The 16,030-nt window shown below is 52.2% G+C and overlaps 2 protein-coding genes across 5 annotated transcripts in view; one reads left to right on the top strand and one right to left on the bottom strand.

Moving 5' to 3' along the window:
- The window catches only part of OTOG (otogelin), a gene marked incomplete at both ends in the record, with an annotated part of 86,122 nt that extends 75,263 nt beyond the window's left edge, over window positions 1-10,859 (bottom strand). The window contains 8 exons of the mRNA XM_079709280.1: window positions 33-238; window positions 2,004-2,122; window positions 4,627-4,781; window positions 4,964-5,056; window positions 6,011-6,086; window positions 10,056-10,116; window positions 10,282-10,342; window positions 10,763-10,859. Of these exons, the coding sequence (XP_079565406.1) occupies window positions 33-238; window positions 2,004-2,122; window positions 4,627-4,781; window positions 4,964-5,056; window positions 6,011-6,086; window positions 10,056-10,116; window positions 10,282-10,342; window positions 10,763-10,859 (868 nt within the window). The remainder of the gene's footprint in view (window positions 1-32; window positions 239-2,003; window positions 2,123-4,626; window positions 4,782-4,963; window positions 5,057-6,010; window positions 6,087-10,055; window positions 10,117-10,281; window positions 10,343-10,762) is intronic.
- A 3,753-nt stretch (window positions 10,860-14,612) lies between these two features.
- USH1C (USH1 protein network component harmonin) overlaps window positions 14,613-16,030 on the top strand; it is a gene marked incomplete at both ends in the record, with an annotated part of 51,647 nt that continues 50,229 nt past the window's right edge. For all 4 annotated transcript variants that reach the window (XM_079709332.1, XM_079709335.1, XM_079709334.1 and 1 more), the window contains one exon: window positions 14,613-14,648. In XM_079709332.1, coding sequence (XP_079565458.1) covers window positions 14,613-14,648 — 36 coding nt within the window. The remainder of the gene's footprint in view (window positions 14,649-16,030) is intronic.

The following is a 16,030-nucleotide window of genomic DNA, read 5'->3' as shown; positions in this document are numbered from 1 at the left end:
ATCCCTTGGAGGCCACCTGCCCTGCACCTCACCATAGCTGGTCACCAGGTCGTCCTGGGGGTCGGCGTTGTTGTTCCCACACAGCCCATGGGTCCAGCCCAGGAACTCTGGGCTCATTTTAATGTAGACAGCCGAGGTGCCATCCCAGGCCAGCGTGAAGGCCGACTGATGCCGCACGAGGACATAGCCAGCAAGCCGCTGCAGGCGCATGCTCCCCATCACGTGTGGCAGCTGGACCCTGCAGGGCACAGCCCAGAGCTTCAGGGCAACCACACCACCTCCACTAGCCCAGTCCCTTCACCGAAGGACCCACCATCCCCTACCTGAAGGACCCACCATGTACACAGAATCTGCCTCACCCCAAGGCCACTGGTACCACAGGGTGTGAGGTCCCTATTTTCCCTGCCCCTGACTTCTTGGGTGCCTGGAAGTCCACAATCAGAAAGGGGTTCTTTTGTTTTCAGTTTTAAAGTTGCTTTTTAAAATTGCAATTTTCTGGGACTTCCCTGGTGGTCCAGTGGGTAGACTTCATGCTCCCAATGCAGGGGGCCCAGGTTCGATCCCTGGTCAGGGAACTAGATCCCACATGCATGCTGCAACTAAGAGTTTGCATGCCACAACTAAGAGCCCACGTGCCGCAACTAAAGATCCTGCATGCTGCAACTAAAACATGCCGAAACGAAGATCCTGCGTGCCGCAACTAAGATCCAGTGCAGCCAAAATAAATAAATATATATACATATATTTTTTAAATAAAATAAAATTGCAATTTCCCTTGCTATCTGGAATCACAGTGAGGGCAATCATGGGATTTTGAGCACTAATCGTGGTGGCTTTTTATACCAAAATTATTGATGTATCTTTTATTGACAGTGTTTCAATAAACAAAGTGCAGTTAGTAAAGTGAAAAATAAAATAAAATAAAATTGCCATTTCCCTGGCAGGGATAAATCTTAGAGTGACTGAATTTGCCAGTTCCTTTCTCCTAGACAGGAGAGGTGGTATAAACAGACATCTATTTTGCTTATATTTTTGGTGGGGAGCAAGAAAGGAGTAGGAAGAGAAAAGGAAAAAGGCAAGAGAGAAGACAAACAGGGAATGAAAGAAAAGATGCAGGGCTACAGCAATCTTGACACCTTCCCCATTTTACCAGCACGGGCTCGCCTAGCCCATCTGGAATTTGGCAAATTTCACCCAGCTGAAAATTAGGAGGAAGACAAATGAAGTGTCTAACCAGCCAAAGCTGGTACCAAAAGATCCATCTACCAATGCTTCTTTCATAGGAGAAACCCTTGGGCCTTCACTTCTACACTCAGCCCCAGAAAGCTTGGTTACCCAGTTTCCAGGTCTGAAGCAGGAAATAAAAAAGGGGAGAAGGGTCAGTGCAGGAAGGTCCCCCTGACAACAACATGAAGTGGCAGTGGACAGCAAGGGAAGGAAAGGCCAGTGAAGAAGAAATGCAAGAAAGATTTCAGGAAGGACCACAGTCTGGGGCCTTTTGGTGTAGGAAGCTGGGACTTCACCCCTCGAGTGGTCCCTCAGGCATCCCTGACATCCCAACAAGGTAAGTGACATGCAAAATGAGCCCAGGCCATCAGAAAAGGGTGAAAGTGTGCTCAGAATCTGCTCTGAGGATGCTTCAACTATGTATGATACATTCAGGAAGATTTCCTTCAACTTGTGACAGAAAAAAAAAAATTAAGCATGCTTATAGTGGTAAATTCTCAGCTATCTGGGAAACTCTGTTATTTGCCTGAAAACCCACTGTCTGGAAACCCACTGTCTAGAAATCCTGACAGTTCCAGAAAATTGTGAGGGACTCTTTCTGCAAACCCAGCTGACTAGAAACCCAGCTGGCCTGCCAGTATGCTTCTGCCCTGGTGTGCTGCTGTTTGCCCCCTGAAAACAATTTCCTTGAGGCTTGAGAAGGGAAGATGCTTACCCATCCACCACCACCCATGCCAGGGAGTAGGGAAGCTCAGGGCAGAAGATGTTACAGTTACCTTATGCCTCCATGGGTGACCTCCTTGGCCAGATGGATCTCCTGCTCACCCGCTAAGAAGAGGCTGACAGACCTGGAGCAGGTGTAGGGGTAAGAGCCGCACTGCGGGTCGTTGTGCACCTGGTGGGGGAGAAGGGGCGGTTCGGAGGCCAGTGTGCAGATTCCTGCCGTACACCTGGCCCCGAGCTTCGGTTGTGGGCCCAGGGGCACCCTGTGGAGCTTCCACTAATGCCAACAGCCTGCCTGCTGCGTGCCAAGCTCGTTTCCTCTGTGATCTCTCCCAGTCCCCACAATACCACAGGAAGGTCAGAGCTCTCATCATCTGCATTTCAGAGAGGAGGCAACTGGTGCTCAGAGAGGTGAAGGGACACACACAGCCAGGATTCTAATCCAAGTGTGCTGTCTTCCTATTTCCGGACCTTTCTGTTTATCCATCCCAGGTTATCCCATTGGATTGAAAGCCCAGTTACACACTCATACCATCTCACACTCGTACAAACCACACACACACACACACACACACATCTCATATGTATATCACAGGGCACTCTCAAAGCACACACTATAAACACACACTCCTACCACAACCCTGGCAGATACAGCCTAGCCCTCCCCTGCACACACAGGCACACATGTCACTCCTGTGCTGCCTGTCACATACATGTCTCCTCTGCCCCCTGCTCAGACAGAACCTATACATCCAAGGCCATAAGACCCAAGGAGGGGATGGATGGGGTTCCCAGAGTTTAGGGAAAACTCTGAAAATGTCAATCTGCCAAATGTGGAAACCCGTCCCATGAGTGAGCAAACCTTCCACTAGGGGCTTCCCTGGTGGCGCAGTGGTTGGGAATCCGCCTGTCAATGCAGGGGACAAGGGTTCGAGCCCTGGTCCGGGAAGATCCCACATGCCACGGAGCAACTAAGCCCATGCCCCACAGCTACTGAACCTGGGCTCTAGAGCTCGCGAGCCACAACTACTGAGCCCGCGTGCCACAACTACTGAAGCCTGCGCACCTAGAGCCTGTGCTCTGCAACAAGAGAAGCCACCGCAATGAGAAGCCTGCGCACCGCAACGAAGACCCAACACAGCCATAAACAAACAAACAAACAAACAAACCTTCCATTAGATTATCATTAAATGTGGTTAAGCAGCCTGGAGCCATTTCAACTAAAAGTGGGACCTGTGAAAGCCATTCCATAGTCTAAATATTTTTCAAACGTTTGTGACCATGACCCATAGTGAGAAATATATACACATATAAATAAAACAAAAGTTTTACAAATTAATATTACCACTATTAATGTGTAATGCATACCTTACGATATTTTCTATTTATAGTCTCTTTTTTCTTTCTTTCTTTTTTCTTTTTAGGCTGGTTATGACTCATTAAGTTCATTTCATAACCCATGAATATGTGGCATCCCATTGGTCTAAGTAATTGTGACATATCCATCACGAAATGACACAGTCATGATATGTGATACCCATGATACCCCAAGGCAAAGCAGGGAGAGTTGGTCAGGGTTCCCTGTGCATCCAGGGCATAGCCCCCAGGCAGACTCTTGGCAGGTCTATGCCTGAGACAGAAGGGGCACACCCAGCTGGCAGAGGGGTGACACTGAGCACTGGGATCTCCCCTATTGGGGCTTCCCTGGTGGTGCAGTGGCTGAGAGTCTGCCTGCCGATGCAGGGGACACGGGTTCGTGCCCCGGTCCAGGAGGATCCCACATGCCGCGGAGCGGCTAGGCCCGTGAGCCATGGCCGCTGAGCCTGCACATCCGGAGCCTGTGCTCCGCAATGGGAGAGACCACAACAGTGAGAGGCCCACGTACCGCAAAAAAAAAAAAAAAAAAAAAAAAAAAAGAAACACAATGACAGGGTAATGATGCAGAACTTTGGTTCCACAGAAAGGAGCCCCTGAGCCCACTCAGGGGATCAGAGCATGCAGAAAGGCTTCTTAGAGGAGATCACCCTAAAGTGAGTCATCCAGGACCTCTACCATTTCCTCTGTGGCACCATGCTCTTTCTTATCTAAGGTCTGTAGCACCCAGTGTTCCCTTGGTCTAGAATGTTCTCACATCCGCCCCCCCCGACCCCTTCACTTGGCTAGCTCTAATTCATTCTTCAAATCCCAACTTAAATATCACTTCCTCCAGGAAGCCCTCCCTGATCACCATCCTTCCCAATAAGCAAGGTTAGGTTTCCATCACATGCTCTTCTAGCATTTGGAACTTCTCTATTGCACTCAGTTGCACTTGAAATGATTCATTTGACTTGATGTCTGTTTTCCCCATTAGACTATAAGTTCCATGAGGACAGAGACCACATCTGCATCTTTGTTCACAGAACCAGCACCAGGCCTTGTGCCAGGAAAAGAGTATAATTACGCACTTAATAAATACTTGTTGAGTGAGAGACTAAGTGAATGAATGGCCAGGGGCAACCAGGAATGAGTGGGTGAGTGAGAACCGTGGAGCCCTCAGCTCCCTCGAGGCACAGACGCCCTGGGCAGGAGCTGGGAGGGGAAAGGAAGGTGCCAGCCTCTCTAACCATGACAAGTAGATCCCACAACAGCCCAGCCTAGTGGAACCTTCCTAGACAGGCAGGGCAGGGAACGCCTCACCTGGACTGAGAAGGTCTGCCCCTCGGGTTCATGGCGCCCCACCAGGGTGTAGCTGCCCCTCCCAGACAGGTAGTAGTAGAGGCCATCAAATGTCTCCACGTGATGCTGTCCCCACGCCCGGCAGATGCTGTCCCGCTCAGGGCCGACATTGTACACTGAGCCAGAGAAAAAAGAAGCTGTCTGTGTAGCAGCAGTCGGCACCGAGCCAGAGGCTGGTGGGTTCCAGCCCTGGCAGGGCTACCCCCACTCCCCTCTAGCCCAGAGCCCCACGTCTCAGGCCCGCAGATTTCCCTTTACCCATGGCCCCTCTCGGAGGTGGGATGGAGCCCAGACCCACCCATCTGGCAGCGCGGCCCAGTGGCATTGAAGCGTCTGCAGTCGCAGAAGGCCGGGTGCACACACTCACCCCCGTTGAAGCAGGAGAACAAGTCTGCAAGGGAGACAGAAGGCACCTTCCCATCAAGCCAAGATTGGCAGAACCCATCGAGGCTGGGACCCCAGACCCCAGCCCTCCCAGAGCTACATGGAACTCAGATCCCCATCACAGGTAGCCCCAGCTTTCCTCAGTAGCTAGCTTTAATGGGGGCAGGAGTAGGGCACCTCAGACGGCTGCCCCCCCATCCCTAGCAGGCTGTGGGGTGGGGTCTCAGAGTACCTGCCTTCCGTAGGTACCAAGTGGCCCCCAGGCCAGCCCCACCTAGGCCTTCAGCTTCCTAAGCTAAAAGTTCTTGGCCACCAGGCAAGGCAGGCAGAACTGCAAATATGCAGCATACGGGGTGAGCAGGGAGACTGCCCAGAGATCTTCACGTACTGCTCTTCCTCGCTGTTCCGTAAGTTCAGGGAAAGAGTCCAGGGCATAAACCAAGGGAAGGGGAGGGGCCTCACATTTGGAATGTAGTGGAAAGGAAGGCCACAGAGGATGAGAGGACAAAGCAGAGTGTAGTGAAGGAAGGAGCCATGATGTGAGAGGAGGGGCCACAGACAGAGGCCAGATGAGGGGAGAGGCCACGGACACAGGACAGGCGAAGGGAGAGGCCATGGGCATAGGACAGGGCAAGGGGAGAGGCCACAGAAAGTAGAAAGACGCTACAGACACAGGGTGACGTAGAGAGGGAAGAACAACCACTAAACAAGAAGCTCAGTCTCTCTGGAGTCAGATAGTGTGAGGCAGACAGCCGCAGAGCCATGGACATCAGGACAGGACACTTCCTCAGCCAGGAAGGAGAAAACAGAGTGGAGCTGGAGGCTGGGGCTGGGGAGGGTGGAAAGAGACCCCATGCAGGGAAAAGAGGTCCCAGGAGGCCCTGAAAGGAGCCTGGGCCTGCGCTCCCAGGGCTTTCTGCAGGCCAGGGCCTCCCACGGGCCACAGGGAGGGGGCACTTACAAGATGGTGCACATTTGGCCCGATGGAGTCGCCTTTCCCAGGAAGACATGGCCAAGGAGTCCAGGGCTTCAGCCTCCTTTTAAAGACAGGAGAAGGAAGAGAACGCAGTCAAGGGCTGACCTCAGGGAGCGCAGCCTTCCCGGCGGTCACAGCCCTTCCTGCCCCTCAGCTGGAGGGAGGCAGGCCCTTTGCCACTTGGTGCCTCAGTCACCCCACTTCCCCAGACCCCCCTCTGAGAGGTCTGCAAGGCAGGATTTTCAGGCCTGCCCTAGGTCCGGAGGAGTGAGGCCTGGTTTACACCCTCCCAAGTGGCGTCGTGGTGGCAGGCTGGGGAGGCCTGTAGCCTGAACACACCCGCTGCCCTCCATGCTCCAGTGTGTCGTCCCCCCGCCAACCACCTCCCCAGCTCCTTCCCTCCCTAGTAAACCTCTGTGTCCTCCACAGCCCGGAACAAAACCCCCTCGTCTGGAGAACAAACACGACACCTCCTTACCACAGAAACCACATGGGGCAGAGCTAAGAAACAAAGGCAGCCCCTCACCCCAGGGCAGGGGGGCATCCCCCCGACCCCCAACCCAACATTTTGGACTCTTCTAACAGTAAACACAGCGCCTCACACATCACCACCGGCTGTCCTCAGAACTCAGCTCTGAGTCAGGACTCTCTCCCTGATAGCACACATCCGAGGACACAGGCAAAGCCCTGTGAGACCGTATCTCCCAGACCAGAAGCCCCAGTGCACAGTCTCCAGAGATACAAAGCGTCTGAAATCAGGACTGCCCGAACATCACGTGTGTTCAGTCACCACACGGCTAGCCGCCCTCTCAGGGCTCCAGCCCGAGGTGTCTAACGTGACGTCACCTGGGACTGGGACCCTGGGCACAGCAGGCTCCTCCCTCTCAGGACCTCAGTCCCCTCATTTGTACAACTTCCCAGACTGGGTGCCCGGTCCGGCCCAGGGATGGTGAATGGGAGCACGTGTTCTTGCTCACAGGGCCAGCGAGGCACAAACCACACTGAGGGTGCTTGTCTCACATGTTTTCTCCCTCACTGTCACCTCTGAGTCCCCAGGCTGAATCCCCAGCCTCTAGCAAAGGACTTGGAACACAGGAAGCACGCAGAGCACCTGATCCCTGGAGCCCAACCCCAGCTCTTTGCACCTCCTGCAGGCACCCACCCCCTCCCCCTTCACTGTCCTGCTGACCCCCTCGGAGGTCACTGGCCCTCCTCGACCAGGTATCAGTGTTCTCACTCCCTGGTTCCTGGGTCCTCCCAGCTCTCCTTACCCTGTAGATCCAGGCTGAGCCCAAGGAGTCAGGCTTCCCACCCTGGTAGTAATCGGTCTCACGGGGCCTCAAAGACCACTGGCGATGGAAGAGAGCAGCCGGGGAAAGGCTCATCACCAACATCCCCCAGGCCCGAAGAGCTTAATTCAACTTGGTCCCCTCCTCGCCCACCTCTCCCCCAGACGTGGCCCCTGAGATCTGCCTTGTGAGGGTAAGACAGCCTGTGCTGCAAAAAGTTGAGGCCATTTTCTGGAGAAGAATTTTAAAGCCTGTCCAAATGATTCATCTTCACTATAGATCAGGAGTTCTGAATCATTTTTATGAAATGAACCCCTCTGACAATCTAGTGAGGCTTACGGGCCCCTTCCTGGAATAAATGTTTCTAAATACATAATATAAAACATAAGATTATAGAGGAAATCAAACATATTGCAATGCAGTTATCAAATATTTTATAAAACTGGGTGACAGTAATATCTGTGCTTCTTTATTAGTACGTTAAATCGCAAGACCAAGCAGCAGGCCGTATCACTGCCAGAATCTGGGGGCAGTGAGCATAAATGAGATCTGGAGACGGCAACAATGATTGCAAGGTGACAGGAAAATATCTGTGATTTCTACCGGTGACAGTCACAGACATTGCTATTATTCTGTGGTCTGTAGCCTCTAGTAATAATTAAAGGGAAGGCTAAATTTCAGTTCCATTGAGGAACAAACGCATTTTTCCCCCATCCAAGTTCATGGACTCCTGGTCTACACCATCAATTCTTTGGAGAATGGCTGAGCTCTTTAGAGTGAGGCAGCACTGAAATGAAGGGTGGTGGTCTACCGGTCTGAGACCCCCCTCCCTCACTGAAGAGGGCACTCCAGGCAGAAGCCCTCAAAGGATCCCCAGGTTCACTTTCTAACTAGTAGCCTCATTCCTCTCCACCCTCCCCCCACTCCAGCAGCCTTAAAGGAGGGCCATTCTAACCCCTTGTTTGCTCTAAGGAGTAACGTGAGAAACCTACTGGGGTTGCCAGTAGGTTGGTCTAGATGCTTCCCCAAGGAAAAGAAGGGGAGGCCTACCCTGGAATCCAGCAAGGAAAGAAGCCCACTAGGGGAATGAGATGCTTGGGGAAGGATCATTACCCCACTAAAATACAGGGATTCCTGGGGTCTAAAGGGGCATTCATGACACGGGGGAACAGGCTGGCTCCATCCGGAGACCTTGCTCTGCTGTGCCCTGAGGGCCCTGGCAAATCATTCACCTACCTCAATTTCCCCATCTATAAAAAGAATGATAAAAAAAAATTTAAATAAAATAAAAATAAATAAAAAGAGTGATGACATTATCTTTCAATTCAAACTGTACCTGACTGTGATTCTAAAACTTGGGGCCTGAGGAAATAGGCAAAAGAGAAAAAAAAAAAAACCATATAATCCAGACATTAGAAAATAAGCATGCCCTTAGTAGATGCAAACTATTAGATACAGAATAGATAACAAGGTCCTACTGTATAGAACAGGGAACTAACTATATTCAATATCCTAAGATAAACCATAATGGAAAAGAATATAAAAAAGAATATATATATATGTATAACTGAGTCTCTTTGCTATACAGCAGAAATTAACACAACAGGGGCTTCCCTGGTGGCGCAGTGGTTGAGAGTCCACCTGCCGATGCAGGGGACACGGGTTTGTGCCCCGGTCCGGGAAGATCCCACATGCCGCAGAGCGGCTGGGCCCGTGAGCCATGGCCGCTGAGCCTGCACATCCGGAGCCTGTGCTCCGCAACAGGAGAGGCCACAACAGTGAGAGGCCCACGTACGGCAAAAAAAAAAGAAATTAACACAACATTGTAAATCAACTATACTTCAATTTAAAAAAAAAAGAAAAGAAAAGAAGTATGCCCCCTCCTACCTTGGGATCTTCATATCTATTTCCAAAGGGCAGGTATTTGGGACACACTGTTTTCTATTATAAATGATGCTCCCATCCTACTGGCACAAGGAGCTCCCCACAGCTGATCCCCAGAGCCAGGGTGCGTGAATTGAGGCTCAAGATTCTCTGGGGGACCTGGCTTCAGGTGGGCTGAATTTGTAACATGTCCGTGGTTGTAGAAAGGAGACAAATGCAGGCCAGGATTAGAAAGAGAATTTGAGTCACCTGATCCAGAGACCGAAGAAGTTTGGCAAAGAGAGAAAACAAAGCACCACCTCTCCCTGATGCACGGAGGAGCTGGGGAGGGTAGGCAACAGTGAATGGTCAAGACTCAGAGGATGGTAGTCAGGGATCTGTTTCTCAACCAACCCTTCCTTGCAAACCCCACCAGGTGGCCCGGTTTTTGTCTCTCCTCTCAAGGCAGCACTGCTGGGGCACTGCTCAGGGATGAAGAAGGGCCTCTGACAGGGTTTAGACCAGGCAGGAAAAAGAGACTCCACTCTCCCAAACTCTCACCTTCCTACTTTCACCAAGGGAAGGAAAGAGCTCAGCTGTCTCCTGATAGCACCTTTGTGCCCTCCTCCCCTAAACAACAATTTTTAAATAAATAAATAAATACACTGGCTACAGGGCCCCAAGAGATTGGGAAAGTGGGAGTAGAGGTATCCTATAAATTTGCATACTTCACACACATTCTAGGAATCTTGTTTGTTCCCTCTGAATAACTGCAAAGACACCCTTCCTGCAACCTACAGAGCTCCCTGCCAGCCTCAAACCCAGAGAGAAATAAGCCCCTGCCCAGTGAGTCCTCCCTTCCCCAGGCCTCCCCTTACCTGGCCTCCCATCACTGTTGCAGCATCCCCTATGGCAAGGATCGCCTCCGGATGGCTGTGGCTAGATGAGAAACAAGCCTGGCATGGGTGAGGGGATAGGAGTGGGCCATGCCTCCCCACCATCCCCAGGCCCATCCCACCCTCTGTGCTAACCCCTGGGGTCACCCACGCCAGGAATAAAGATGGAACCAGTGAGTGGGGCAGCCACAACCTCTTGTCTACTCACCTGGGATCCTGGGCTGGCTCAGGCTGCAGCTCTGCATTGCCCCAGGGTGTGGGTGCTGCGGCTGGGGAGGGGGATTACTCTCTACTCAAGCGATGCCTCCCACCACCCATTCCCCACCTGCTAGGAAGCCTCTCTCACACCCCATTCCCTCTCCCTGCAGCCTTCTCAAATCCTTTCTCCCCCTCCCTGGCGACTCTTCTCCAACAAGGGTCTCCCTCCTCCTTCCCACTCTCTGTGCCCCAGTTCTCTCTGGTTCCCCCCACTTGGGTCTCTTCCACTCTGCCCAGCTTGAGAGCCATTCCCCTGGTTGTGGCTGACCTTTCTTTCCTTCTGCGGTCCCTCTCCCCTGACCCACTCCCTGGCTGTCCCCCTGCCCTCCCTCAAACCTTCTTTCTTTCCTGCCTCTCTCCAACTTGCCCAGACCCGTCCCCCTAAACGTTCCCCCAGCCCCCTGGGGTCCCCTAGTCCACACCCGTCTCACCGAGAGACTGTAGCGGCAGGGACTCCCCTGCCGGCTCACTCCAGGGCAGCCAGACGCAAGCGACTAGCAGGCAGAACGCGGGCGCCGGGGCCCCCATAGGGGTACGCGGGGACTAGGAAGCCTGAGCGAACGGCCGGGGTCCCGAGCGCCTCTCCCGCGAAGGCAAGGTAACACCTACTCGTGGGAGGCCGCCGTCCCTCTCGCTCTCTTGCCCTGAGCTTCCCTTCGCCCCACCTCTCAGGCTCTTGGCTCCGCCCTGAGCTAGAGTGACAGGACTGCCCAGCTCATTACCATAATTTAGGTACCTGACCGGGGCCCCGCCTTTGCCCTTCTTGGCCTTAGGCTGCACCTCCCCAGGGGAGGCTGGATTCAGATCACTCAGCCCTAAGTCCCTTGGGGGAGCAAGGAGGCAGTCTGTGCAACTTCCAACATCCCTTGCTCCTCAGAGATCCCTGGCTCTGGAACCTGGGTTTCCGAAGCCCCTAACACCAGAGACCCAAGATGCTGGTATGAGTCTGGTCCTATGCACTCCTTTTACAAAGGTCCCGGGACATGCTACTCCATGGTCAGTGGCAGGCCAGGGCTCAGGCCTGTGGAGTCCTAGCCTGTGCTCCCACTGCTCCCCACTACAGCCTCCTGAGTCCCCAAGTCCCCACCCTACCCCCAGTTTTGAGCACCTCTAGAGAATGGATCATGCCTTAATCCTCTGTATGTCCAGCACTAGCTCAGGCCCCAGCTTGGGGAATGTTGACTGAGTGACAGAAGTGCCTCACACTCCCATATTATTGTTCCCATCAAGGCCATACTTTGACAAAACAACTTTAATTTTGTGAACAAGATACCCTCTCTGTCCAGGGGGAATTTTAAAATGGTAGAAATGTAGGCCTGAGAACCTTGGGAAACTTTGTATCATTCACTTGGCCAACTAAGTGCTAGAACACCAACTAGATGCCAGGCCTTATAGATGATGATGATGATGATGATGACGATAGTGTTGGCCTCCATAGGCCCCTGGGCAGGGGTATACATTTGGGATACATTCATTCATTCATCCATTCAACCATCCAACCATCCAGCCATCCATTCAACCTCGCCACACATTGTTCTGGGAATAAAGTGGTAAATAAAGCACACATAGCTATCCCTGTTGTGGTCCGTGCGCAGGTTGGAAGAAGAATTTCCAGACACGAAGTATTTTAGAAAACAGTGAGTTTATAGAGAACAAAGAGCAGAGTTAGTGAGGGACGCTGCCAATACAGCAGGCCAACTTCCTGATAGACCAGGGAGAGGCAACCCCCTTTGTGGGCTAGTAGCCAACTTTTATAGCCTGAAGACAAAGAAAATTCTTGCTGGCAGGATGGCATTAGGTGATTGGCCAGGGTGCTACAAGGTGGCTACCTGGTGAATATTTTACCTAATATGGGGTCAGGTGGGGGGTGAGGGGTGCTGTCCGGTTTAGATTAAGAGGGCCCATGTCAACAATTGCTATGGGGGCTCCATTAATTCCGAGTTTTTATCCTATGTCCTTGATGTAGGGTGTCCTTGATGTAGGGCTCCACAATCCCCACACGGGGTATTTGAAGCCATAGGGTTAGATGGGAAGATGAAGAGGAAAGAGCAAAGGATGGAGCCTTAAAGAACACTGGTTAAGGAATGGGTGGAGGCAGGGCTGTCTTAGAGGAAGCTTGAAAAAGAACATTCATGATGTAATAGGGCAGGACAAATCTGACTCCATATTGAAGGTGTTTAGTTTACTTTAACCTTTGTATTCTATTGCTTTTGCTACAAGTTAAGAATGTTGCCAATTGCCTGAAATATACAGGATAGCCCATTCTCAAGGCTCTGATCTTTAAAGGTATAACACTTTCCCATTCATATACAAATTAAGTTTCAGAACAGAGAATAACATTTGTCTTGTTGGACCTTTATAGGGACATTGTGACCCAGACCTACCTGGAGGGCTATACCAACAAAGAATTCCAGCACCAAGAAGTTTGCAACCTCACCCCTTCCCCTTTCAGTATAAAAGAAGCTTGAATTCTAACTCGGGGAAAATGGTTCTTTGGGACACTAGTCCACCATGTTCTTGGTCTGCTGGCTTTAAAAATAAAGTTGCTGGGGAGGGGGAAGGGTAAGCTGGGACGAAGTGAGAAAGTGGCATGGACATATATACACTACCAAATGTAAAACAGTTAGCTAGTGGGAAGCAGCTGCATAGCCCATTGAGATCAGCTTGGTGCCTTGTGTCCACCTAGAGGGGTGGGATAGGGAGGGTGGGAGGCAGGCGCAAGGGGGAGGGGATATGGGGGTATATGTATGCATATAGCTTATTCACTTTGTTATACAGCAGAAACTAACACAACACTGTAAAGCAATTATACTCCAATAAAGATGTTAAAAAAAATAAAAAATAAAGTTGCTGTTCCTTGCCCCAGCAACTCGTCTCACAATTTATTGGTCTGTTGTGCAGTGAGCAGTTTGAACTTGGACTCAGTAACAATGGGAGAGGAGAACCAGGACTCAGTTTTGTCCCTAAAACCAAGAGGGAAGCATTTAAAGAAGAGAGTCTGCAGGGGGGAGTGGTCACGTAAAAGAAGGATTGGGGTGCCAGTGGATGGCATTCCCCTCATAAGGGCATTTGCTGCTCTGCCTGGATTCTATATGCGAAATAAATAGCCATATGACATAGTTACAAAATGCAGAAAATCAACAAAGTAAGTTGGAGGGGAATATATTTTGTGTGTCTTTCCTGGGCCTCTGAAAATCTCACAATTCTTTTATCTGTGACTTAACTAGTTAATATGAAGGGGAGAACATGGATGATATTTTAAGGTTCTTCTCCAGGAAGGATTTATATCTTAAACTAGGCAATAATTTAGCCCAAATAAAAATAGTCTGCTGACAAAACTTCAGCTATTGGTGGTGGGCTGCAAAGGAGGGGGTCTTTAGGTGCCCCTGAAGTTACAGTTGTTCACTGATTTGGGCTGCTGTCCACCTCCTGTCCCCTGTCCCTTGACATGGTGCAAACAGGGCAGGCCCTCACCCTGAGTTAAATCCAAGAACAAGTGCCATAATTAAAAATGCCCACTCTTTCCATTCACGTCTGTTTTTATTACCCCTCTCCTGGCCCTCTCTTTCCTCTCAGTCTGTCCCAGGCTTGGTTCATCATTATCTTTGCACCCCAGCCCTAGACCTAGGAGTCAAACAAAGCAAACTTTGTTTGAATTGAATCAAATGAACCAGATGGGGCCTGGGCCCTGGGTAAAGGTCAGCTGTAAATCAGGATGTCATTGCCAGGCGCTTCTATGCTTCAGTGTGTGTGTGTGTGTGTGTGTGATTGGAGGGGAGCTAGGGAACGTGAGAGGGGAAGTCAGTTAAGAAGGGGCACTCCCACCCACTGGTTCAGGCTCCTGTGAGCCACAATAAAATGCAGCCCCAAGGAATTCACAAAGAGAAGATGTCTTCCAAGTGGGAAAAACCCACGGAGGAATGCACACTGAAGGTGAGATGTCTGGCTGAGGGTGACAGACAGTTTCCTGAGATCCTTTCCCTCAACTGCGTGTGTTTGGGAGCCATTCCAAAAGCAGCGCCAGCCTCAGGTCCAACCACCGCTGCCACCATCACTGACACACACTCCAGCCCATTTGCTCCAGAGCGTCAGTGAGAGACAACGCGATTCAGGACATGGGCCTCCCGCCTCCCCGCGGCCCCGCCCCGCCCGTCCCAGGCCCCGCCCCCTCCCTCCCAGGCCCCGCCTGTCAGGGTCGCCGCCTCTGCCGGCTCGGGGCAACTAAGCACCCCGCACCCGAAGGAGCTAGTTGTGTAGCAAGCGGTTTGATCTGGCTCAGCCATGGACCGGAAGGTGGCCCGAGAATTCCGGCACAAGGTCAGAGCTGCTGGGGGCCCCTCAAGCGCCTCGGACCCCGGAGTCCAGGGCGGAGTGGGTGGGAAGTGGACACCCTCGGCACCACCCCTCGCTTTCCCAGCAGGGCCTGGGGCTTTGGGTGGGCTGAGACCCCGAGGGTCATTTGGTTGCCAGCAGGGATCCCCAGTAAAATGAAGGAGGTGCACTGGGACTCCAGGTATAGGAACCACTAAACTGATCTCCTTAAAGTGTCCTTTCTCTTTCTGCGCTCTAGGTTTGGGATTTCCCTGGGGTTAGAATTCCTTCCAGTCTTGGTCTGAGACAAGATATTTCTCTGAGATAGCCCATAGTGGGCAAACCCCCTCCCTCCCTGTGCTCCCAGCTCTGGGCTGTTCGAACGTGTGAAGAGGGTTTGGGGTAGTGTCTGAGAGGTGAGGACTGGTGGAGAGGGGAAGTGGATGCTTCCTTCTGTCTTTTGACCTCAAAATTCCAGTTCGAAGCACTCCAGGCAGCCCCTCCCCACTTAAGGGCATTTCTGGCGGCCTGAGAAGTAGCTGAGGACCTGGGGCTGGCCAGGGGGCAGTGGGAGGAAGGGAGGAGGCTCAGGCAGTCAGCCAGAGCCTTCGGGCTCTCCCCTGGTGTGTCCCAGTGAGGGGCCTCATTGGTGGCCCGGGATCCTCAGAGACCATCACAGAAAGCTACTGGATTTCAGCCAGGCTTTCCAGAACTGTTTCCAGAGCTGTGCAGGAGTCACTGAGGCCCTGAGGTCAAAGAGGACCATTTGAAGGGACCCAGTGGACCACCCCACCAGGCCTGAGGATGCCTCAGAGCCCAAGGATAAAGGCAGGGGTGTCTGGAGCTACCCACAGGCCCTGCCTGAGGGACGGGTGACAGTACCTTGAGGCCTGTCCAGAGGGGCAGCGTCTTTAGACCAAGCCAACCCCCTTCCCAGGCCTGAGGGGGCAAAGGTCAGGTAGGCAAGGTCAGGATGCTTAGCCCCTCTCTCGCCACACAGAGGCCCAGGGGAGCCCAAAGAGCCAGCCAGTGTGGAGGCCACAGGGGCTAAAAGCCAGGGGCTTGGGGCTAGGGGCCGACGGTCAGTTGTCCATTTAAGAAACATGTTTTGAGCACCCACTCTGTGCCAGACCCAGCCTGTGCCCTCAAATTGCTGGTCATGTGGGTGGGAGGCAGACCCTACACTAATAACTACCCACAACTGGGTGCTGAGTGTTGGAATCAAGGTTTGGTGGGGGAACAGAGAGTGCAGCTCATACTGGTGGAAGTCTTCTGAAAATGAGGCCTTGGGATTCCAAGGGTGAGAGATAACCGGAAGTTCCAGCAGGAGTTTGGGGGCTGGCAGATAGCAAGGGGAGTGTGAGACAGTGTTCACCAGCGCATCCTGT

The sequence above is a fragment of the Hyperoodon ampullatus genome, assembly GCF_949752795.1.
Source record: "Hyperoodon ampullatus genome assembly, chromosome: 7".
NCBI lineage: Eukaryota > Metazoa > Chordata > Mammalia > Artiodactyla > Ziphiidae > Hyperoodon > Hyperoodon ampullatus.
Note: the sequence above shows the minus strand (reverse complement) of the source record. Positions and strands in the feature narration are given on the sequence as shown.